Genomic DNA, 25192 nt, shown 5'->3' on the forward strand with positions numbered 1-25192 from the left:
ATACTAGAAAAGGAAGAAAAAAATAATTTCAAAATAATTAGAAATGGAAAATAATTAAAATCAGAGTCAAAATTAATGAAATTAAGAATAAACAACATTCAAAGAACCAATACAACAGAGTTGGTTCTGTGAAAGGATCAAGAAGATTGATAAACCCTACCCAAACCAAGCAAGAGAAAGAGAGAGAAGAACCCAATCCACTAATTTACGGACTAAGAAGAAGATACCAGCACAGACACATCTGAAATTGAGAGGATCAGTAGAAACTATCTGGAAAAGTTATGCTCCAACAAACTGGAAAATCCAGAAGATACTGACACATTTCTAGACAATATGACCTGCCCAAATCGAGACATGGGGATATTGAAAACCTAAACAGCCAATATCAAACTATGGGATTGAAGCAGAAATTAAAAGCTTTCTAAAAAGGGAAACCCCAAACCAGCCAAATTCTCAGCCAAATTCTACCTATTGTTGAAATAAAATCTTATATTCTTCTTCCTCAAATCATTCCATGGAATAGAAAGGGGGGGAACCCACCCAAATTTGTTCTGGGAAGTGATATCCTTCTTATACACAAACCAGACATAGAAAAAGGAAAGAAAACCACAGACCCATTTCTCTCTAAACATAGACACCAAAAATAACTAATGAACTGTTAACAAAGTGCTTTCAAAACAGATCAAGAAGGTGGGGCACCATGGTCAAGTGGGATTCCCCCAGGGATGCAGAGTCGCTTCAACATACATAAATCAGTAAGTGTAATTCCTCACAGAGCAGAATTAAGGACAAGAATTACACCATCATCCCACAAGCAGAAAAAGCCTTTGATAAAATACAGCTTAAAAATGCTGGAGAAACTAGAAGACAGAGAGCAGAACAAACCCTGGGGAGTCGGCAGGCTCACCACCATGGTCTGCTGCCCCAAGTGTGTTCCCAGAGGAGGGGCACCACCCCTCACCTGCCTGGATGGAATATTTTTCTCTATCTGTCACTCAAGAGACCCTTCAGCCCACACTTGAGTTCCCAAATAAATGCTGCTATTGATCAAGCTGGTGCTGAGGGATTCCTCTTTGGAATCCTAACAGTCATTTCATGGTGGTTTGTAGCACTATATTGTGGAAACTCCTGGGTGACAAGTTTGGAGAGTCCCAGCAGAGGGACTAGACAGGAAGGACAGATTGTAACCGTACAGTCAGAGCCTCCGGTGCCACCAGGGATAACTGCAGACCATACACAGCGGGCAATCGAGGGCACTAGGATAACTGTGGCCAGGACAGCACTGACTCAGGCCAGCGTTCTCCATTTATAGAACATGAACTTGCTTATCACCAGGAACAAGGGTGCTGCAGCACAGAGATCACAGTAGGCCAGTGGGTGCTGGACTCTGCTGTCCCTCAGTCATAGCACTGCTCCAGGACAGGGCATGGACTGAAGTTCAGAACTGAGCATGGGCCTGTGGGATCCAGCAGAGAGCATGACTGGGTCACACCTGGTGACAACTATAGGCAGAGGGTGCTTCAGAGGAACTAAATGTAAGTGTCACCACACTCCTGACACCGGGACTCATTCCAATAAAGGAACCATTTTATTAAAAGAACTCAATAGACACTTCTCAGAAGAAGAAATACAAATGACCAACAAATACATGAAAAAATGTTTGGGCTGGGGATGTGGCTCAAGCAGTAGCGCGCTCGCCTGGCATGTGTGCAGCCCGGGTTCGATCCTCAGCACCACATACAAACAAAGATGTTGTGTCCGCCAAAAAATAAAAAATAAATATTAAAGAAATTCTCTCTCTCTCTCTCTTTAAAAAAAATGTTCAACATTCCTAGCAATCACAGAAATGCAATCAAAACGACATTGAGATTTCATCTCACTCTGCTGAGAAAGACAATCTTCATGAACACAAATAATAAATGCTGAGGAGGACGTGGGGAAAGGGCACTCTCACACATTGTGGATGGAACTGCAACTTAGTACAACCTCTCAGGAAAGAACTATGGAGATTCCCCCAAAGACCAGGAATGGAACCCCATGGGATCCAGCAATCCCACTTCTTGGCATTTATCCATCTCTAAAGTTAGAACACTGTAGTGATGCAGCCACCTCAACGTATACACCAGTAGAACTCACAAGAACCCAGTTTTGGAACTAGCCCAGGTACCCATCAACAGGAGAACGGATTAAGGAAATGTGGTGTATACACACAGAGGAGTATTATTAAGTCATAACAAAGGATGAAATCATGGCATTTCCAATAAATAGATGGAACTGGAAGACGTCATGCTGAGTGAAATAAGCCAACTCAGAAAGGAAAGGGTGAGATGACTTGGCTCATATGAGGAACGAAGGTCAAAATAAAGGTGAGGAGTGTGTGTGTGTGTGTGTGTGTGTGTGTGTGTGTGTGGCAGGTGCTCTGGTATCATGAAGATAGAGGGAATATCAGTGGAGAAGAAGAAAAAGACTGAGGGGGTAGGAGGGACCGGAGGTGAGAAAATGGAGAGTGGAGTGGACAAAACCATGCAGTGTGCATTATAAATACAGCACAGTGGGCTCCACCTTAATGCATCTCTATAAAGCGTAAGTACATAAATACTAGTGGATAGAGGAGGGAAAAGTGGGGGAGGAACATCACAGCCACTGGGGACAGAAGTGGAGAAAATGACATCCCATGCGGGTATGATTGTGTCAAAATGAAGCCAACTATTACGTGTCACCACAGTGCACCACTAAACCACCAGAAAGCTCACCATTTTACTCTGTCGCCTGGTGGTGTCCACATTTCCTCATTCAACTCATGGGACTGGTGGACGGTGTAACTGGTGACACATATTAAGTGTGCTCAGTGCTTTAGACACATGTCACCACTCCATAACTACTGAGCACTCACAGGGTCACGTGATTGCCATAACTCTCTAGAATTACTTGGCAATACTAGTAAAGAAACAAAACTCATGAACCAGCTTCCCCTTTTATAAAAGGTAGCTCTTTGGTCTTGATGGGCCCAGTGTTCTGTCTGTCCAGAGCACATGTGCCCCTGCATCTTTGACTGACTCAGTTCCTCTCTGCCTTCAGCCAGACGAATACCCGTGCCCCGACTGTTGGTCATTCTCCCCAGGATGCACACAGCAGTCTGTGGCCACATAGATCTAGATTCAGTGTCCACATCTCCTAGTTCAACACACAAGTGCTCAGTCTATTGATTCTCCCAGGAATCAGCAGGAAGAGTGGAAAGTGTTCTTGTTCCTGATCATCAACATCTACAGGAAACCCCGTTGCCTTCAATGTGGGGTTTACGTCATTGATCAGCTGGTTTTCCTTGTAGCTGACAGAAGCCCATGGGAACCGACACAAATGTAGGTGCATCTTTCAGCATTCCTGGAACCAGTAGGTCACTATTATGGGCCCCCTGGATGGGCGTGTTGCTTGAACATGTGGAGCTGTTGGTCCCTGAGTCCCCTGGGCACTGAGAGTGCTCAACCAAGGAAGAAACAGAGCTTCGATGGATCTTTGATGTGATAGATATGAAGATTCCCTCATCTCAGTCCCTAAATCCTGACAGCATGCAGCCCACTCCCACATGTGAATCAGAGGAAAGGGAGGAGTGGACCCTGGAGTCAGTGACAGTCCACCCCTCTGTCTGCTGACTCTGAAGCAGGTTCTTGTCCTTTAGAGTCAAGAGTCTTCCATCCACAGTTCCACAAAGTCCTTCCAGGCTATTATTCTTACACTGTGTCTATTGATTTCATGTAAAATTTCTATTATGAAAACTCTTCAAAACACATATAAACAAAAAAATGGCTTTCTTCAGGCCCCACACATTCCTCAGTGGGGTTATTTTGCAGCACTTGCCATGGGGTCCTGTCTATGCACTCATGCTCACATCCTGATCCTGTCGTTCCCTGAATGATTCCTAAATTGCTCAATAAAAAGAAACTTTGATCACCAGTCACAATTTTGTTTAATCACCCAGTTAATTTGACAACAAGAAAAGTTAATGATTCTTTTGACTTTACTTCAAAGTCCAGCCTCCCAGTACCTCCCCCAACATCCAATGGTGGATACAGCTTGAACCCCTGCACCTCGCACAGAGAGCTCATCACCATGACAGATGGCTACTTGTGGTTTGAAGGGTTACCTTTCCCTGTGCTTGGTTTTAGCTATGAAGTTTTGAAAGAAGCATGTGCTCAGTTTGTGATAAAGGATGAAGACACAGTATTGGTGACCTACCCCAAATCAGGTAAGGAAACAGGACAGGGACCATCAATGGGAAAGGCGATGGCTGCGTTTCTCGCTTACACAGCAGATGGATGGCCTGACCTCTCCATGCCAGTGAGCCCTGCTTTGGGGAAGAAGAGGCAGTGCCCCAGGCCACTTGCATCCAGACTAGGACAGAGCGACATAAGTGCTCAGCAGGGGTCGTCTGAGGTATTAGAGTGAGATACAGGAGTGAATCCTAAGCAGATTTGGGCATTTGTGTGGTGGCACGGAGAAGGGTGTGGAATAGGGTGACCTGTGAAGACCTACTGGTGAAATACCAGCTCAACAGGAAGGAAAAGTTGGAATGGAGGTCATGTGGTGGAGGGGTACTGTAGAGCAGGAGGGTCAGCGTGGACTTGAAATCAGAAAGAGCCTGGAAAATTCAAGGGACTGAAAGGACATGTGTCATGCACCTACAGGAGAAGGGCATGGAGCAGGATCACAGCAAACTGGGCGAGGATTGGGGCCAATGACCTTTGAAGGGACACGAGGTTGGAAAGTCAAGGGAAGTTGGGACATATTAGAAGGATCTCAGCCAAGAGCCAAGGGTTGCAAGCATCCAAATATCCACTGGTAGTTTAACGGGTAAACAAAATGTGGGGAGTTGATACAATGGAGTAAGATTCAGCCTTAACCAGGACACAGGCTGACTCCTTCTACAATATAGGTCAATTCTGGGACTCATGCTAAGTGCAGTCTGATGGGCACAAAAGGACAAATAGTATAGGAATCCCTGGGGCAAAGTGTAGTCAAGTTCACAGAAACAGAGAGCCCCATGGTGGGTTCCAGGGCCTGAAAGATGGAATTAGTAGGGAAATGTTGTTAAGGAGCAGAGAGTTTCAGTTTTTCAGACAAAAAGCTTCTGGACATCTGCTGAGCAACAGCAGGAACATGCTGAACACTGCTCAGCACCACCCCATGGCATGCTTAAAATGGGCAGATGGTAAAGTGCATGTCATGTATTTTATCATAAGTTTTGTTCACAAGCCAGGTTGAAGTGAGCGACCATCACTTTTCCTTCCTTCTCTAGGAACCCACTGGATGATTGAAATTCTCTGCCTGATTCACTCCCATGGTGATACCAAGTGGATTCGATCTGTGCCCCCCTGGGAACGCTCACCGTGGATAGAGACAGATGTGGGTTACAAACCGTTAAATGAGAGAGAAGGTCCACGGCTCATGTCCTCTCACCTCCCCTTCCATCTCTTCCCCAAGTCTCTATTCACTTCCAAGGCCAAGGTCAGTGCCTAATGTTCAGCCCATGCTTTCCCCTTCCATGTGCCTAGGTCACCCTGCAGATCTTGCTGGGGTGTGTGTTCACTGGGTAGATTGGGTGAGACAGCCATTCCCAGATATTATTTAGGTTCATGTGGCCACAACCAGACCACTCTTGAGTGCAAGGATGTTGGACCATTCTGCAGATTAGCCTCACCTGAATTCAGGGGTAATACGACTGGCTCAAGTCAGAATCTTAGAAAACCACATTCCATGTGTAACCAGAATTATAACTGCATCTACACTAGAGTGTTCCTGCATACAGCTCTTACACATGTCCGCCAATCTCACTCAATAACAGCCTCCTGCCAGGTTCGAGGAAGCACCCAAGTCAGTGTTGCCCATATGTGGGGAGCAGAGTCTGCATACACTGATGAATGCTCACATCCAGGGGACTGCTAGGAGTCAGGGCTTGCGTCATTACCACGTCACTGTGCTCTGAGATCAGCAGCCTCTCCAGCCTCCCCATGGCTGATGGATGATCAGCACAGACAGTGGTTATCCAAGATCTTACATGCCAAAGACTATATTTAGGAAGATCCTTTCTTAAGGTTGACTTCTGATTTTTTTCATGTTTTAAGTTTAAATGATGCCAAGATCATAGAATGATAACCAAGTGTCTTGGAAATGTCACAAAGTGCCTAACAGTGAGGCTGCTCCAATAGACCCATTTGCATGTCTCCTGTTGGATTCCTTTAGCTTCTGCCTGAGAAAACTGAGGCCTGTAGTGACATAAGTCCTCCAATAACAACTCCAAGAAAGTTGGCCCAAATACAAAGTTAGTTTCTAATGATTAAGTACCAGGTGGTATGTGTGTGTGTGTGTGTGTGTGTGTGTTCACTAATCGTAAACAAGAGCCTCTTCATACGAACAAATGCCCACAGTAGGTCAACTATCATGCAGACCAGATGTACAACATTTCTATAATCCAGAAAGTCTCCGTCTACCATGAGTGCCCACCACCTGAGGGCAAACTCCCTAGGCTTACAGCCACAGATTACTTTTGCTTATTCCTGAATTTTCTATAAATGCTTGCATACTGTCTGGATGTCATACATGTGAGACTCATCAATGGTCTTGAGTGTGAGAATGCTGTATGTGCTATGAATCGGAATATTCCATAATTTATTAATCCAGTGTGCTGTTAGTGATCATTGTGGGAAAGCACACACACCCCTCACCACTTACCATTTAAAACTTTCCAGCAGCTTCCCAGGAAGAGGAGGCAAGCATCCCAGAAAGAAGAGACAAGGTCTTCCCCCTCTACTCCTGGCACATGACCATGTAATAGGAACGTTAAGATGTGTATTTGGTGAATGAACGCTATAATATTTTATTAAAGGAATCCATCATGTTTAATAAAGATTAAGGAAGAACTGCCCAGGGAAAGATCAAGATCAAGGTGGGGAAATGACTGAGACTGATTTTTCATTTTCTCATTTTCCCTAATTTAAGGTGATATATATCATGAGAAATCCCAAAGATGTTCTTGTGTCAGGTTATTATCATCGGTCTATGATGAAACTATGTAAGCAACCAGAGTCACTGGAACAGTATTTTCAATGGTTCATCCAAGGAAACAGTGAGTGTTCTTCACATACATGTCTGTGTCCGCTATTCTACTGGGCTTTCTCTTGTTTTTTGGTATATCTATTTTATTCTTCTTCTGCGTATTTTCCACATATGAGAGAAAGCAGACAACCCTTGACTCTGTGAGTCTGGCTTGTTTCAATCAGCATGCTGGTCTCCAGTTCCATCCATTTTCCTCAAAGTGACATAATTTAGTCCTTCTTTATGATGAGTAAAATCCATTGTGTATGAACCACATTCTCTGTATCCATTCATCAGTGGACACCAAGGCTGGTCCCATAGCTCAGCTGCTGGGAGTTGAACTGCTATGCACCTGGGGGGCATGTGTTGCTATAGTGTGCTATCTTTGTTTTGATGGATCCCAAGGAGTTCTATGATTAGGGCACATGCTGGCTCCATTCCTAGTCTTTTGAGGAAACTTCAGACTGATATCCATGGTGTTGTTCTAATCTCCAATCCCGATAGTGTGTACGTGCTCCTTTTCACTCAGTCCCTCCCAGTGTTTACTCCTATTTGTGTTCTTTGTGATTGCCATTGTAACTGGAGAGAGACACGATCTCCATGTAGTTTCTATTTGCTTTTCTCTTGTTGTTAAAGAAGTTGAAATTTTCTTCATACAATTGTAGGCCATTGTATTTCTTCTTTTGAGAAATGATTGTGATTTCCCATGTGTTGATTTGGTTATTTGGTTTTTGGTGTTAAGTTTTTTGGTCTTATCCCAATCAATAAATGGGCTAAGGAACCAAACAGGCACTTCTCAGAAGATATACAATCAATCAACAAATACATGAAAAAATGTTCAGCAAGTTGAGAAATGCAAATCAAAACTACTCTAAGATTTCATCTCACTCCAGTCATAATGTCAATTTTCAAAAATACAAGCAAGAAGAAGTGTGGTAGGAGGTGGTAAGGGGAAAAGGCACACTCATACATTGCTGGTGGCACTGCAAATTGGTGCAACTACTCTGGAAAGCAGTATAGAGATTCCTTAGAAAACTTGGAATGGAACCATATTTGACCCAGTTATTCCACTCCTTGGTCTTTACCTAGAGGACTTAAAATCAGCAGACTATAGTGACACAGCCACATCAGTATTTATACCAGCTCAATTCACGATAGGTAAACTTGGAAGCAACATAGATGCCCTTCAACAGATGAATGGATAAAGAAGCTGTGGCACTTATACACAATGGACTATTACTCCACATTAATAGAGAATAAAATCAGAGCATCTGCAGGTAAATGGATGGAGGTTTAGAATATCATGGTATGTAAAGTAAGCCAATCCTAAAAAAACAAAGGCCCAATGTTCTCTGTGATAAGTGGATCCTGAACCAAAAGGGACAAGGGCGGTGGTCAACGAAAGAATAGAGGAACTTTGATTGGGAAAAGCAGGGGAGGAGACATGAGGGCAGGAAAGACAGTGGAATGAGATGGACATCATTACCCTAAGTCCATGTGTGAGTGCAGACGTGGTGGGACTCTACTTCCTGCACAACCAGAGAAATGAAAAGTTGTGTTCCGTTTGTGTACAATGAATCAAAATGCATTCTACTGTATGTGTAACTAATTAGAAGAAAGAAATAATAATAACAAACTTATTTTTGAGTTCTTTTTATGTTCTGCATGTTAATCTTCTGTAAGAAAAATTGACTGGAAAAGGTTTTGCTCCCTTCTGTGAGCCCTCTCTCTCTGTCTCATCTCCTCAATGTGCACAAGCTTTTCAACTTGAGCCTCTCCATTTATCAACTCCTGGCCTTTCCTGAACACTCGGAGTCTTACAGAAGTAACGCTTGCACCTACAGGTCGGAGGATAGGCACTATGATTTCCACTAGTAGTTTCGGTGTTTATGGTCTAATTCCTGTTTTTTGATCCACTTGGAGTTGATTTTTCTGCAGGATTTAGCTTCATTCTTCTACCTGTAGATGTTCAGTTTTCCAAGCACCATTTATTAAATAGGGTTTGTTTTCTCCAAAATTTGCTTTTCATGTCTTTCTTGAGGATCATTTGACTCCATCTGTGTGGGTCTGTCTCTGAGTCTTCTAATCTACTGATCTCAGTGAATGTTTTGATATTAGCAAACTTTTTTGTTACTATACCTCTTCAGTATGACTTGAGACTGGTTAGACTTTAAAACATGATAACTTCAGCATTATTATTATTATTATTCTATGGCACTGGGGATTAGACCCAGGGCTCTGCAGGTGCTAGTCAAGTGCTCTATGACTGAGCCACATCCCCAGCCCCTTTTCATACTTTATCTAGAGAGAGGGCTTCCCTAAGTTGCTGAGGCTGGCTTTGAACTCTCGATCCTCCTGCCTCAGCCTCCTGAGTATCTGGGATATAGGCATGCACCATCACATTCCGCTACCTGGGTATTTGTTGAAACCTTTGTGAAAGGAATTGCATTCTTGAATTCTTCCTCAGCAGATTCATTCTCGTGATGAAGAAAAGTGCTTGTTTATTAATGTTGATTTTTTTGTCTTGCTATTTTCCTCGATTCATCAGTTCTAGGAGTTTTTTGGGAAAGGTTCTTGGGTGTTCACAGCAGAGCCTCCTGTCACCTGCGAACAGTGATAACGCGGCTTCTTTCTTTCCCACTGGTGAGGTTTTGATTCCCTTCTCTGCCAACACCTCTGGCTCGAGTCTCTAGAGCTCTGTTGAATGGCAGTGGTGAAAGTGGACATCCTTGTCTTGTTCCTGATATTAGGAGAGATGCTTCCAGATTTTCCCCATTTAGCATGATGTTGGCTTGGGGTTTGTCACACACAGCCCTCATGATGCTCAGCCAAGTTCCTCTGTCAAGGCAAATTCTATTGATGTGGTGAAATACATTTATGGATTTCCCTGTGTTGACCCAACCTTACATCCCTGGATGGAAATCAACATCTCTTGATGTACAATCCTAAAGTGTGAACACAACATGTCCTGAGTATAATCTTAATGCTGAATAGGATTTGCTGAAATTTTAATAAGCTGTTCTGTATCTATGTTCAGCAGGAATATTGGTCTGTTGTTTTCTTACTTAATCTGTGTTTCCCAGTTGGGTATCAGTATGCTACTAGTTCCATAGAATGAATTCAGAAAAGGTCCCCTTCTCTATTGCATTACTTATTTTCAGCAGCATTTATCAATTATACGTGAATCAAGCTGTCAATATGTGTAGAGTGACACAGATGGCTCAGTCCTGTTTTGACAGTGTGTAACCTGCACCCCTGTGCCTGCCCCACAGTGCCCTATGGATCATGGTTCGAGCACATTCGGGGCTGGATGTCCATGAGAGACAGGGAGAACGTCCTGCTGCTGAGTTATGAAGAGCTGCAGAAGGTGAGCCCCCTCTCATAGTCGGCACCTATAGCATCCCAACATCCTCTCTCTCCCCGATGTCCCTGGTCCTCAGGGTATCCCCTTCACGTTTCCTGTCAAAGCATAGGCTGTGAAGGTCACTGAGAGGAGATGAACTTTGGCCTCCATTTTCCAGCTTCTGTGAGACCCTCCCTAAGTTCCAAGATCTTTCTTCATATCTTCCAAACTATTGAGTCTGGCATCATCTAAAGGGCCTTGTCACAAACCCAGAAGAGTGCCACGGCTTATGCCACCCCCGGGCCTGCTGAGTTCTCTGCCTGCAGGACCTCCTCTGTTCCCAGAAACCTAGCCATCAGAAGGGGTGGGGCAGAAAGCACTAATCCCAGAGTTCGGTCCACCTTTCTGGCTTCCCCCTTGACTGACAAAGTGACATGAAAGTGAGGTGCCACTTTGGGTGACTATTGTGAGGGGTCAGGGGCTGGAGTAACAGGCAGGGCCTGTGGATGAGCTCAGCCCTGGTGGGTGGGTGCAGGGTACAGCTGGGAACAGCAATGACTTCCAGTGACCTGAGGCACAGGGTGGGACTGTGGAGAAGAGTAACTAAGTATATATTTCAAAATAGCAAATGGAGAGGATGTTGAATGTTCCCAACTAAATAAATACTCTCATCTGAGTTTGCAGATGTGCCACTTACACTGACTGGATCGTCACACTTTGAGGAGGTACTTAGCCTAATGTTATTTTTCTGCTGGTGCAGAAAAAACTGCCCATGAACGGCACAGAGACGCACGGGGCTCTGTGGGAGGCTCACAGGTCCACACAGAATGGGAAGCTTTAAAATATTTAGAAGCTTTTTCAGAAGTGGTCAAAAATGAACAAAAAGTAAAGGAGTGAGCAGACCTTAGAAAACCCTGTCCTGTGGGTGTGTCTTGGGGACAGAGAAGGTGCCACAGGCTCAGGCATCTGTTTCCCCTGGAGAAGGGACCCTGGTCACCTTCCTGCAGCTGCTTCCTGTTCTGCTGTGTCCTCAGCATGAGGCCGGTCCTCAGGGAGGAGCCTTGGTGCCACATCAGCCACCTCAGCAGCAAGCTGCACACTGCCTGGGATTCTCCTCTCCAACCAACAGCATGTTCTTCCATTATTGCCACAGTTGGGTCTTCTTGTCACTCAGTGACTGGGGCTCCTGAAAACATGACTATAATAAAGGACTATGGTGCTGACAGGAGCTCTAGGTCTCCAAGGAAATCCCTTCTTCTCATAATGACCTGTTCCCTTGCTGTGATCTCCCAGGAAAACCCATCCGTAATCATGGGGTCAAGTTAAGGAGACATTGTAAAGCCCCGTGTGTTTTTAAGTGTCAGTCAAGGGACGCAGGATCACTTGGGGAGAGGATTAGCCTTTGGGGACTTTGTCTCGGTGCCTTATCTTGAAATCTCAGGCATCTCCTTAGAAACCCCAGCCCCTGCCTTTGGGGTGTCCTGACTCAGCCTCCTGGGAAGCCCCTGTGATGTCCACATCACCACACACCTCACGCCCTCTGCTGGCCCTGTCTCTGCCTCCCTCCTCTGGCGTCCCCAGCTGGCTTCTCCCATCCTGATGTCATTCCCCTCCTCTTCCTCCCACAGCCCTCCTAACACCCCTTCCCATCCTCCGAGTCCTGCTGTCCTGCCGTTCACAGCTTCCCTCTTCATGTTCACACGTAGGACCCAAGAAGCACCATAGAGAGGATCTGTCAGTTCCTGGGAAAGAAGTTGAGTCCAGAAGAACTGGACTCCGTCCTCAAGAACAGCTCCTTCCAAGTCATGAAACAAAACAAGATGTCCAACTATGAAATATTGCCTGAAGCTTTATTTACTAAGCCTTTCTTAATTACAAGAAAAGGTAAATGCCCTGGTTTCAGAATGGGTTAGACTACGTGGGCATTCCTGTGTTTACCCCTGGCACTGAGAATGCAGGTGTTGGGACATTTCAACTTGAATCCTTCATGGCCCAGAAAGCCTCTCGTGCCCTTCAGGAAAACTGTGTTCATGGGACTGGGATGGGCTGCAGGTACCTGGAGAAGGTTGACCACTTCTTGGGGAGGAGAGCGGTTCTGGAGATGGTGGTGTCTGGGCCACTCCACCGGTGACTTACCACAGAGCACTGCCCTAAAGAGAGAGATACACAAAGAAAGACACGACTGGAGAGAGTGGAGAGGAGGGCATTTGCTATGAGACATTGTAAGGCCTCCTTCCTGTGAGGAAAGACGAATCATGACCCCACGCTTGGGTTCAGGCCTATTGAAAATGTCTACTCCAAGTAGTGGCAGGACCTGTTTTGCCATATTCCTCCAGTTCACATGGATCTGAAAGAGTGACCCATGGAATCAATATACTAAGTACTTCAAGGGATATTCAGGAGGTCAGGATTTCTGCCACCCAGTGAGCCTGGAACCCAGAGCCATAAAACAGAGATGGGGATGGGACTTGGGGAGGAGCCCAGGCCCAGCAGAAGAAATCAGTAAAGATTGTTCTACTAATGAAGATAACTATGAAAATGGGAGTCGTGTGTGGTATTAGGACAGTCATGACATATGACATAAGCTGCTACTTTATATTCATCTGAGTGTATTGTTTACATGCACATCTTACATTGGGTTACCTATTGTTATATTTTTATTAATTTATTAGATCAGTCTGCTATGTGAAAATTAATGTATATGATGCATAATGCTGTAATCACATAAGTAAAGGGTAAGAATCATGTCCATATCTTTAGCACCCATGTCACCACCACCACTCTGTCACTGGGTATCCCCTCCAGGGAGTTTTTAAAACCCTTGTCTGTAAAGCTAGTCTATTCCTCATTTTTTATCAATCCTTTCAAAAAATATTTATTGAGCATATACGGTATAATTCCTTTAAGCAGTAATTCTTAGGCAATTTGTGAAAATGATTTCATACCCTAATATGTTAGAAGTGCATACCTTATGCACATTCAAAGAGGAAGTACACAGAACATCTCAGGTTTGATGATTGCTATGAACGAGGATGGAGATGTACGGTTCTGAGCTGAGAGCCCCCTGAGTCACTGCACTGGAGTAAACATTTGAGTGAGGCCAGTGGACAGAGGTGAAGGTGTCTGCTAGGACAGCACTCTGGGGTCAGGAGCAGGAAAGGTAAACACCCTGAGGAGGAGGCAGCCTGGCAAGTCTGAAGCTGAATCAGAAGACTGTGTCATGGAGCCGAGAGAGCAAATGGGCAGTCCCAGGGATGGAGTCCCAACCAACAAGGACCCTACACCTAGAGCCTCAAAGCACCAGGGAACTTGGCTGAAGGAGAGTGGACGTCCTGGGAGACTCTGAGCCCCCAGGGACTGGAGCCACTGGATCTGGCAAGGGGTCAACATGGGTTCCTTGTGCAATAGGTATGATCACAGGGATTGGCCAAAGCAGAGACACTAGGTGTGACCTGCTCTCATCACCCAGGTCAGAAATTTTGTCAGCTTGGGCAAAAGTGCTCAAAAAACAAGTGGTCAGACTTAGTTCCAGTCCAGATGTTCTGATTTATAGCCAGGATCGCTGCTTGTGGATTCTGTGCAGGATGGTTTGGGAGAGAAGGGCAGTCAGGACACACTTTCCAGACAGGTAGAAGGGGAAATGCACATGGTGTCCAGGCAGGAGAAGGCCTCACCAATGACCCAGGGGTCACTCTGCTGTCTTGACAGAGCAGGGAGGAGGTCTCCATCTTAAGACCTCTCCCTAGATCTGATCTGTGTCTACTTCATGTTTTCCAGGCATCTCTGGGGACTGGAAGAATCACCTCACAGTGGCCCAAGCTGAAGCCTTTGATAAAGTTTACCAGGAGAAGATGGCGGGTTTCCCCAAAGAGCTGTTCCCATGGGAGTAACCTCTAACAGGTCCAGGATCTTCCATGGACACTGTGTGGTTTTCCTGTCCTGGGACATGCTCAGGACTGAGGGGTTCTTCACGTAAAAACCACTTTTCAGGAAAAGGGGGCGGGAGGATAGGATAACATAAAGAACCAATGAAATATAAGATAATTGAGAAGCAAAAGGAATTCTAGTTGGTTAGAGTAGGAGAATGGAGGGGGAGGGGCATGTGGGGAAGGGGGATCAGGAAGGGAAATAGACTTCCACACATGGGTGGGTTTCTCTGCATGAGCCCAACTCCTATGTGAACCCACAAAGCTCTGACAGAATTTAAAACCTGTTTCTTCATTCTGAGCCTGTATTTTGCTTCTCTCATCACTTGCTTGTAAAAATGACTGGAATTTCCCTATTCACTTTGTCACATCCTGGCATTTAAAAAAATCATGTATAATTTTAAACAGAAGCCTACCAATGTATGATGAATATCACCCACAATTGTCTCTCATTCTTAAAACAAGAAATACAATGTAGCAGCACCTAGGGTTCCTTTTCTTTACGTGCATCTCCAGATTGTGTTGTGATGAGGATCTGGAGGAGTGTGATTTTCAGACTAGTTTATTCTCCTTCCTGGTGGTGTTTACATCATAAATAACAATTTCTCTGTTTGGGACTTTTCAAACATACATCAATGGTGAGAGAAATGATATATTCTGAGTTCTCATTTCTACTCAGCATTTACCACATGGTTTTATCTGAGCTGAGGTGTAATGAGTGGTTAGGAATTGACTGAGACTTGGGACACAGTTTCCTGTTCTCCTATAAGTGACCCTGGGTTTTCCCCTCACCAATTTCCCCATATTTAAAGCACTATTTGGCAAGCATGACACAACCAAAGGTACGAGTTTTCTAGGATACATTTAGAACTGAACTGGACTGTTCACTCATTGGCCCCTGGTAGGTGTTAGGAAATTTTTCTCCATAATCTTGTAATGAAGGTAAAGTCCAAATAAACTCTACCTCTGGACTGCTTTTAGTTCACTGTACAATTCACTAAATTTGGAGGTCATGCAGCAGAGCTATGTAGTATTAGTCTCCTGCACCTTACTCCTCAGTCTATACTCAAAGGTCTTGAAATCTACATAAGATAGTGACAAACCACATCAATGTTCAAGGTCACCATGACAGAGTCCCTGGATTTTCTATCAAACCAAACATAATCTAAGCACAATAATTGTATTTTATTATGTTTTTTCAGAGCAATTTGTAAATCCCACCCCCCACCAGTGAACACAAAGGCATTGGTAATGGTTATCCCACCGCCCACCAACAAGGCTTTTCACACTGTTATCAGTGCAGCAGAGATGGGCAACTGGACATCTTGGGCATCATTTCCAGCAAGGCCTAAACTTGGCTCTCAAGTCTTCAGATCCAGAAGTTCTAATGGGAAGAACTAACTGGGGGAAAACACACAGTCATGAAGGTTACCCACAGAAAAGATGTTGGAAATCATTCTCGCCTACTCTCTGGCAGGCGTGAACATCAGACATTACTTATGAGGATCACAGAGCAGGTCACGGGCACTAGGCTCATGGGCAGCAACAGTCATTCTTCTTCACAGCTCCTCAGCTGCCCTGTTTGGGCCTGAAGGCTCTCTCCACATAGAGTCCCAAATTCCTCACACCAAATCTCTGAGGAAGGCCTGGCCTGTGAATTCATCCAATGGCGGTTGGTGATGTGCCCATTTTCAGGGAGTGTCTTGTTTGACTGGAGGTAGATGGTTAAAGCCAAGTCCCCCCGTCCTAGAGTATGCAGTGCAGATGAGGAGAAAGATAATAACCCCACATTCACAGAAATGAATGTCAACGTAGATCAGGATCAAATGTAGAGTGTGGAGTCAGGCAGAGACACCCACTGTGGAGTATCACGTCACGGTGAGGGGAGAGACAGAGTCGTCAGAGTCCCCATTTTAGATAGTGATAAGAAGGGCCCTCTGAGCCGGTGACAGGGCTTTCCTTGACATGAGGAATGGAGAGAGGGAGAGAGAAGGATCTGCCATCTTTCAGGAACAGTTGTGGCAGACAGAGCCCAAATGAAAGTGACCTGAAATGGAGACAAGTTCAGGCTGTTTGAGGAATGGCAGGAAGGCCACCTGGGTTGTATGAGGGTGGCTTCTCCTCAGCTCTGGAGGTAATTTGAGAGGGAGGCCCACTCAAAAATTCAAATACATGGAGTTTCAGGAATTCCTGTGTGTTATATGTTCAGATGTTCAACCCTCAAAGTCAATAAGTACTCAGCCAGAGGGTGGTGCTGCAGTCCGGCTGGGCCAAATAACCGGGAGGTGACAAGCAACTTGAAGGTTGAAGCAGGAAGTGCTTTATTGCAGGGAAACTCAGTGGAAACTGAGCGGGCACTCACGGTAGCCAGAACCGCTTTATTGCGAGACAGCAGAGGTATATATACCTAACTGATTACACACAGCTTGATTCAATTAGTACCATCCAGATACAGCAATCAGCCAATAAGGAATCTCCACCATCTTAATGGCTCGGTGGCGTTGCCTCACAAGCAGTCCTCCTGGCAAACTGCCAGGCGCCATCTTAACTTGGTTGTGGCTCTCAACATCTCCCCCCTTTTGTTTAATTAAACAACAAGTATGTGGTTTAGGGACCGTGCCTGTTTTAGGTTGTCCGATACTACATATGGTCCTTACCCGTCATTGGATGGTCTGACCTCAAATCATCAGCTTCCTGGCTTAGGTTGGTACCATTGTAATTGGATCTTACCCGTCTTTGACTACCAGCCCAACATATATAGCCATACTTGTGGATAACGACCATAGTGGTTTTTACACAAGCACCATAAATAACTTGCTACAAGCAGAAGGAGGAGGATACAAAATGCCATGATACCAAGCCATATACGGCTCCTTTGGAAAAATTTTACCACCGATGACACTGTCAGCAAAGATACCCTTGTACTATTACAATTATCTATAGATTAGCTCATAATGCATATAAGTGATACACAGTCCAGGTACGTTCTGTAAGCAGCTTCTTGTGCTACTTGTTGAGTACTTATTGATGCAGCAGTTTGTACAGTTTGTTGTGATAGCTATCGCAGAAGCTGTAGTAGCAGCAGCAGAAACAGCAACAGCTGTGATGATGGTAGCTGTAATTCTGAAGTACTAGAAATTCTTCTATTTTTGTCTTCACTGGAACTGGGATGAAGGCAGGAATTCTGGCAATGATGGCTAAAGAACCGTGTAGCATTCCGGCAGGTACTAAGAAAACAATCCTCTGAACAATCTAGTACATAATCCTGAACAGAATTACTAGATATAATGAAAAGGAAAGGTGAAAGTAAACAAACAGATCTGTTAATCTTCATATTTTAAAACAATCCTTGTAAATTTCTGAATTTAGGTAGACTACTTCATAGACATTAACATTTTGAACACCTAGAAAAACTTGTAAGCTTAATTTTAAAGATATCTTTACTTTCAACTGTTTACCCAATTTAAATTAAACTGTTTAAATCACATGAATAAAAGATATTTGGATCCATTGCTTAAATTTTCATGAGCGCTTCTCATAAATGATATATGGACATATGCACATACAGACATACAATACATAACACAAGTGTGCACACATAACAAACAACACATAACACAAATGTGCACACATATCACAATAGTAGAGGCTTTGTAGCTTTTCACAGGTGAAATCTCCATTGTAATGTTTAAAAACTCCACAGTTGATCAAAAAATAAAACTGATCAGAAAAACATTAACCTAGGTCTGTATGAGCTCAAAAAATAAAATTGAGAAAAGCATCCTTTCTACCACCTGGGTTTGACTCTTCTTTTCATATCTCATCCTTCTTCTTGTAACTTGCATATGAGTTTGAAGGTATTCCCACAAGTAAGCCTCAAGGTTTTTTACATTTGAAATGGGCCTTAATGGTGCTCATTATTCATGGCCTCCAGGTGTGGAAGAACCATAGTCGCAGATGTAAGGATAGCTAAACTGGAGTTCTGAGTATCAGCTGTTATGGATTTGAGCCAAATCGTCTTCTTTTTGGTCTGTAGAAATCGCTTTAGTTAGTCTCTCTGAAATCCAAATCAGCTGCTGTTTTCCCTGTGGAAACATACAAACAGACCCCCGACTCTAGACAATCACTGAGTCAGGACCTTTCCATTGTCCAGTTAGAATATCCTTCCAAAGTACCTTGGGCTTATGTACATTTTTTGGACGCATGTGCCTTTCCGCAGCACTAAGCCTTGATGAATCCAAATTTAAAAAGTTTAGAGTAAAAAGGGTTATGTTAAGTTTATCTTTCGGGGATTTATATCCCTTCCCAATTCCTTCTTTTTGTTTTAGTAAGTACATTTTAATAGTTTGATGAGCTCTTTCAACTATGCCTTGTCCCTGTGGATTATACAGGATACCTGTTATATGAGTAATGCCAAATGATGAGCAAAATTGCTTGAAAGAAGCAGAAGTATAGCCAGGGCCATTATCTGTTTTTAACTGTTTTGGAATGCCCACAGTGGCAAAATTTTGTAAGCAATGAGATATAATATCTTTAGTTTTTTTCTCTGGTATGAAGGGAGCCCATCAAGTATCCAGAAGAAGTGTCAACTGTAACATGCAAATATTTTTATTTTTGAAATTCTGGCAAATGTGTGACGTCCATTTGCCATACATGATTAGGTATCAGTCCTCTAGGATTGATTCCAAGATTAACTTGTGGTCAAAAGGTCACACAATTTTGTCATTGCTTTATTATATGTCTAGCTTGTTCCTTAGTTATTTTAAAATGCTTTTGTAATGTATTAGCATTAACATGGTAGGCTTTGTGAAAATTTGTAGCTTCTTCTAGTATTGAAAAAACGTGTATGTCATGTGTAGTTTTATCTGATAAATCATTGCCCAAACTAAGGGCCCCAGGCAATCCTGTATGTGCCCTGATATGTCCTATGAAGAATGGATCTTTTCTGTTCCAGATTAGACTTTGTATAGTGGAAAACAAAGAGAAAACAGTAGAGGAAGGGGAAATTCTACCAGCATCTTCAAGGGATATTATAGCATTAACTATATATTGACTGTCAGAAAATAAATTAAATACAGAATCTTTAAACATCACAAAAGCTTGTAATATTGCATTAAGCTCTACTTTTTGAGATGATTGTTTGGGTACTAAAAATGTAAAAGCTTGATCAGGGGTAACTACTGCTGCTGTACCATTATTTGACCCATCTATAAATATTATTGGAGCATTCATGATAGGTGTTTTTCTTGTCATTTTTGGAAAAACTACAGGATGTGAGGACCAAAAAGACAACAAAGGATTGGATGGTAGGTGATTATCAAATGAACAAGTCGATTTGCACATGATTATTGCCCAAGTATTTAACTCATTAGCTAACTCATTAATCTGATCCATAGTATATGGAGTAATAATTTTATTAGGAGAAATTCCAAAAACTCTCTTTGCTGCTTTTATTCCTTTGAGTATTAATTGTCCTACAGCCTCAGGATACCTAGTAAGAATAGTGTTAGGAGAATAAGATAAATGTATCCATAATAATGGAACTTCTTGCCAAAATACTCCCATAGGAATATTTTTAGTTGGTAATACAATAAATAGCAGAGGCAAACTTATATCAATTCTGTCCAGATGCATATTTTCCATATATGTTTCAATGAGTTTTAATGTCTCTCTTGCTTCAGGCATTAACATGCGGGGTGAATTTGGATCTGATGGACCTTTTAGGATATCAAATAAAGGTCCCAACTCTCCTGTTGGTATGCCTAGATAAGACCTTATCCAATTTATGTCTCCTAACAATTTTTGAAAGTCGTTAAGTGTTCTAAGTCGATCTACTCATATTTGAATTTTTGGTGGGCAGATCATGGTCGAGGATAATAGAATTCCTAAATAATTAATTGGAAAATTTAACTGCACTTTATCTATTTATCTCTAGGTTATAATTTTTTAATAAGTTTGTAAGTGTGGCATAACATTCTAACAATGTATTTTTATCTTTGTGTGCTAATAATACATCGTCCATATAATGAAATACTTGTAGTTCAGGATTTTGATTTCTAAGTGGCTGGATTGCTTTGTTAACATAAATTTGACACATAGTAGGGCTGTTAGCCATCCCTCGAGGGAGTACTTTCCATTCATATCTCTGATCAGGACCTTCATGATTCAGTGCAGGGATAGTAAATGCAAAATGTGGACTATCCTCAGGATGAATTGGAATTGAAAAAAAAAGCAATCTTTAATATCTGTATCTAAAACATACCAGGTTTTTGGCAAAGCAGACAGTTGAGGAATCCCCGATTGAGCAGGTCCCATAATAACCATCTCGTTATTAATAGCTCTTAAATCTTGCAATAATCTCCATTTGCCAGATTTCCTTTTAATAATAAAAATGGGAGTATTATGGGGATATACGGAAGGTTGTATATGTCCCTCCACTAATTGTTGTTTGACCAGGTCATGGGCTGCTTGTATCTTTTCTTTAGTCAGGGGCCACTGAGGAACCCATACTGGTCTTTCTGATTTCCAAGTAATTTTGATTGTCTCAGTGGCCCTTTCTTAAAATCCAACCCATGTCTGTCCATTCCTTGATCTATTTGTATTGGTGCTGCTAGACCTTGTTCTTGTTTTTCTAATCTTTTTCCTTTCCTAAAACCTTGTCTAGTCATAATAGTGGGTGCATTTTGGTTGATGTTATTTGTTAATGTCAAACCTAATTGATCTAGGACATCTCTTCTCCATGAATTTACGGGAAGATGATCCAAAACATATGGCTGTATAGTTCCTTCACATCCTTCAGGATCCTTCCAATCTAATACCATCACACTTCTATGGGGATTAGTCGCCACTCCTAGGCCTCGAAGCGTTTGAGTGGCTTGTTGTAAAGGCCAATGCTCTGGCCATTCTTGACAAGAAATGATACTAAGATCTGCACCTGTGTCCAGTAGCCCATTGAAATCCTTGCCTTGAGTAGTTAATTTTAGCATGGGGCGAGAATCTAAATTTAAAGAAAGCATAGCCCAATCTATACCTGTGGAGCCACATCCTTTGGAACCTCTTTCTACAGAATGACTAGAAAATTTGTCATGTAAACTGGGTAGTATTTATAACTGTGCAATCCTATATCCTGGTGAAACTACTGAGATACCCCTTGGAGAACTAGCTATAATTTTTATCTCTCCTTCATAATCAGGATCAATTACCCCAGGACTTATCATAAGTCCTTTTAGAGTAGAAGAACTGTGTCCTAATAATAAACCCACTGTTCCTTTGGGAAGAGGTCCTTTTACCCCTGTGGGAATGACTTGAACTCACATCTCTGGAGTTAGTACTGCTCTGGCAGAGGCGCAGCTGTCCAATCCTGTGCTCCCTCTGGTTTGTCTGATAATGGAGTTAACGGATAATGTGTCCTGGGCACTACCCTGATGGTGTTGCTGGGTTCCTTCAATGCCCCGTATATTTGTGGTTGTGGGCCCCAGGGCATTGGGCCCCCTTGTCCATTTTTTGGCAATGGAGTAGCCTCTGCAGTAGCCCGAGAACGGCATTCATTAGCCCAATGTTTTCCTCTACAACATCGTGGGCAAACACCTGGTATTCTTCTTTTTTGATCATACCCAGTTCTGTTACTTGTTTTAAACCCTCCTCCTATGGGCCAATTCCTTCTAAAATGTCCTGCTTGACCACAATTATAACATGTTTTTTTCCTGGCACCTAAAGCCTGTTGTACTGCAGCTGCCAAGACTTGCCCCTGCATCACTGGTTCATAAATATCTCTGCTTAACTTAATATATGCGTTTAAGTTTTTATATATCCAAGGTCCAATAGCCTCCCTACACCATCTATTGGCTAGTTCGTAGGCTAATTGTTTTATTAATGGCATTGCTTGTTCTACATCCCCAAAGACTCTGCTTGCTGTTTATATAAGCCTATCCACAGACTCAGTGTAAGGTTCATTAGCTCCTTGTATAACCTTAGAAAATTGACCTTGCAAATCTCCCTGTCCTTGTAAAGTCTTCCATGCCTTAACCGCAGCTGAAGCGATTTGTAAGTATATGGCAGGATCATATCCTGCTTGTTGCTGCTGACCCTCATAAGGTCCCTCTCCTAGCAACATTTCTAGATTTTTCTGAGGATAACTGGCTGCTGCATTTCACCTGGCAGTCTCCACACAGATCTCCTGATTAGCAACCTTCCACAACAGATATTGTCCTCCACCTAGCACAGCTTTTCACATGCTAGCCCAATCTATTGGTGTTCAGTTTAAATTTGAAATGGATTCCACCATGCTTACAGTTAAAGGGGCTTGAGGACCCTAGGCTGCTACAGCTTCTTTCAACTCTTCTACAGTTTTGAAATCCAAAACCTGGTGGTATCGCTGCCCTCTCTCATTCTCAAATACAGGGCATGCTAATCTTTGAGGTCCTGTCTCAGGATCCCATCTATCAACTATGGGGGTTGGGGCCACCCAGCATATGCTGTCTCCATAGGTGGAGCTGTTGGTTGAATACTTGCACCCTTTAGTGATAGAAATGGGTTAGTAGCAGCCTCCTGTTGTAACTTCTACCCTGATAGTCTTTCCTCCTCTAAACTTTCGGTGTTAGTAGCAGCCTCCTCTAAACTTTCTTCCCCTCTGACTAGCTCGAGAGATTTCCTTTTTTACTATATCTAAGACATCTTCTTTACTTAACACCCTTTCGGTTTGGTTCTTACTAACTTCTGATCCCATATTTCTGTATCAAAGATAACACAACCCACTAAGATAACACAAAACAAAACAAAACAAAAATGGAACAAAAATACATTGTATCAATTTTTCTATTTTCTTGAAATGTCCATCTGTCCTCTCGCACTATCTGTTCTTCTGCGGTGCAAGCCCCACTCCGACGGGGCATGTGCAACAGTGGATGATACCACGGCATCCCGTGGCTCGCCGCCAGGGCACCCATCCCCCCGGGCGCGACCACATGCACGCCTTCCTCAGGGGCAAACACCTTTTCTCCCATCCTATTTATTTCTAGGGACAGGCAGCTTAAAAATGAAATGAAACAAAATGAAACAAGAACACACTGTTTCTTGAAATGGTCACCCATCCTCTCAGGGGCGAGCTATTTACCTTGTCACTTACTCTGAAGCGTCCTATAGTTCCCCGTATGGGCAACCAAATGCCCCAGTCCGGCTGAGCCAAATAACCGGGAGGTGACAAGCAACTTGAAGGTTGAAGTAGGAACTGCTTTATTGCAGGGAAACTCAGTGGGAACTGAGCAGGCACTCAAGGTAGAGAGAGCTGCTTTATTGCGAGACAGCAGAGGTATATATACCTAACTGATTACACACAGCTTGACTCAATTAGTATCATCTAGATACAGCAGTCAGCCAATAAGGAATCTCTACCACCTTAATGGCTCAGTGGTGTTGCCTCCCAAACCACTCCTCCTGGCAAACTGCCAGGCGCCATCTTAACTTGGTTGTGGCCCTCAACAGGGTGGGGTTCAGGCCTGGGTCCTAGCTACTATATGACTGAGGCAGGTGGTTTGCATTTTAGAGGTCACTCTGGGCAGTTTGTAAGACTCCATCTCAAAATATGGAATGCTCAGTGCTTGGGATGTAACACAGGGGTAGAGCTCTTGCCTGCCTCACATGATGCCCTGAATCAGTCCCCATGAACATTACAATAAAAATCAACACACACCCATCAAGGTTGAATACCTACGTTCCTTCTGTGCTGTGCATCTATGAAACACAGGTATCAAACAACCCCTGTCACAGATAAAAAGGGGACATTTAACTAAGGTGCCCGCTAGCACAGAAGGATCTGCAAGATTGGCACCTTGGAATGGGCCATGTCTGGATGCCTTTCTCCTTCTTGGTCCTTCGTATTTTTTTTCCTAAGCTTTTCCTTTTCCTTTGTTCTCTCATCAGGGTTCTCCTTTGGCAACAAAGTTAATAAAAGTGGAGGAAATGTTGGAATTGCCTTCAGTTGTAACTAGCAGCTCTGAGCAGCTTGAGTGCCTGAGGGATCCACATTCTTTCAGGCCTGACAGGAATACCCATAAGGATGGGGTGCTCCGCTCTAGCAAGACATCAATGAAACCACATGCTCAGCACTTGTGGTTAACATTGACAAACCACCCTGCTACCTGAGGATGACGCTCACATGCCTCCACTGGATTGACAGATTCACTGCACCATGTTCTCAATGCAAACTGGGAACAACATCTTCACTTCTGTAATAGATAAAAACTGACCCACTGCTCCCTCCATCTCTGGGAGAATCAATGGCAATTTTCACTGAGCTGTGATTCGTTGTTTCCTATGGAAGACGGGAACCAAGTGCAGCTCTGCCACTTGGTGGGGTGATGACCTTCAGTAAGATTCCATTTCCTTTTTACATTACTATGTTATTGGTGCATGATGATCACAGGAAGAGATGGGTTCTAGGTGGCACACACCATGCACACAGCATAATCAGGTCTGTTTCACTGCTGGACACCCCCTCCCCCTTCCCCTTCCCTCCTTCATCCCTCCCCTGGTTCATTTTTAAGACTCCACTGTCTCATCTATTTCCTTTTTCCTTTCCAGCTTCTGCATATGAGATAAAATGTACAACCATTTACCTTCTGAGTCTTACTTATCTCACATAACAAGCTGTTCTCCATTTGAATTCATTTTCCTGCAAATGACATAATTTTGTAATTCTTTATTGCTGAATAAAGCTTCCTGGTGTATATATACAACATTTTGTATCCTCTCATCATTTGACACGTTGTTTCCCTTAACTTGGTTATTGTGTCACTGGCATAACCAGGGGGTGCATGTACTGCTGTTTACTATGCTG

At 43.4% G+C, this 25192-nt stretch overlaps 1 protein-coding gene across 2 annotated transcripts; it reads left to right on the top strand.

Moving 5' to 3' along the window:
• The first annotated feature begins 4040 nt into the window (after positions 1-4040).
• On the top strand, positions 4041-14841 carry LOC124107977 (sulfotransferase 2A1). 2 transcript variants are annotated; one of them, XM_046466344.1, is made up of 6 exons: positions 4041-4243; positions 5294-5502; positions 6994-7141; positions 10362-10456; positions 12139-12316; positions 14210-14841. In XM_046466344.1, the coding sequence occupies exons 1-6, from the start codon at positions 4108-4110 to the stop codon at positions 14320-14322; spliced, it is 879 nt and encodes a 292-aa protein (XP_046322300.1). In that variant the 5' UTR covers positions 4041-4107; the 3' UTR covers positions 14323-14841. The 2 variants fall into 2 exon arrangements, with proteins under 2 accessions (XP_046322300.1, XP_046322301.1); XM_046466345.1 differs by having other exon boundaries at positions 6994-7120.
• The last annotated feature ends 10351 nt before the right edge of the window (positions 14842-25192 follow it).

The sequence above is a fragment of the Marmota monax genome, unplaced genomic scaffold (genome assembly GCF_021218885.2).
Source record: "Marmota monax isolate L192 unplaced genomic scaffold, Marmota_monax_Labrador192_F-V1.1 WCK01_AAM20220418_F8-fsc00160, whole genome shotgun sequence".
Lineage (NCBI taxonomy): Eukaryota > Metazoa > Chordata > Mammalia > Rodentia > Sciuridae > Marmota > Marmota monax.

Coding starts and splice junctions, on each gene's coding strand:
- LOC124107977 (XM_046466344.1), top strand. CDS start 4,108: ATGACAGATGGCTACTTGTGGTTTGAAGGGTTACCTTTCCCTGTGCTT. Junction 4,244..5,293: donor GGTGACCTACCCCAAATCAG/GTAAGGAAACAG, acceptor TTCCTTCTCTAG/GAACCCACTGGATGATTGAA. Junction 5,503..6,993: donor TATTCACTTCCAAGGCCAAG/GTCAGTGCCTAA, acceptor CCCTAATTTAAG/GTGATATATATCATGAGAAA.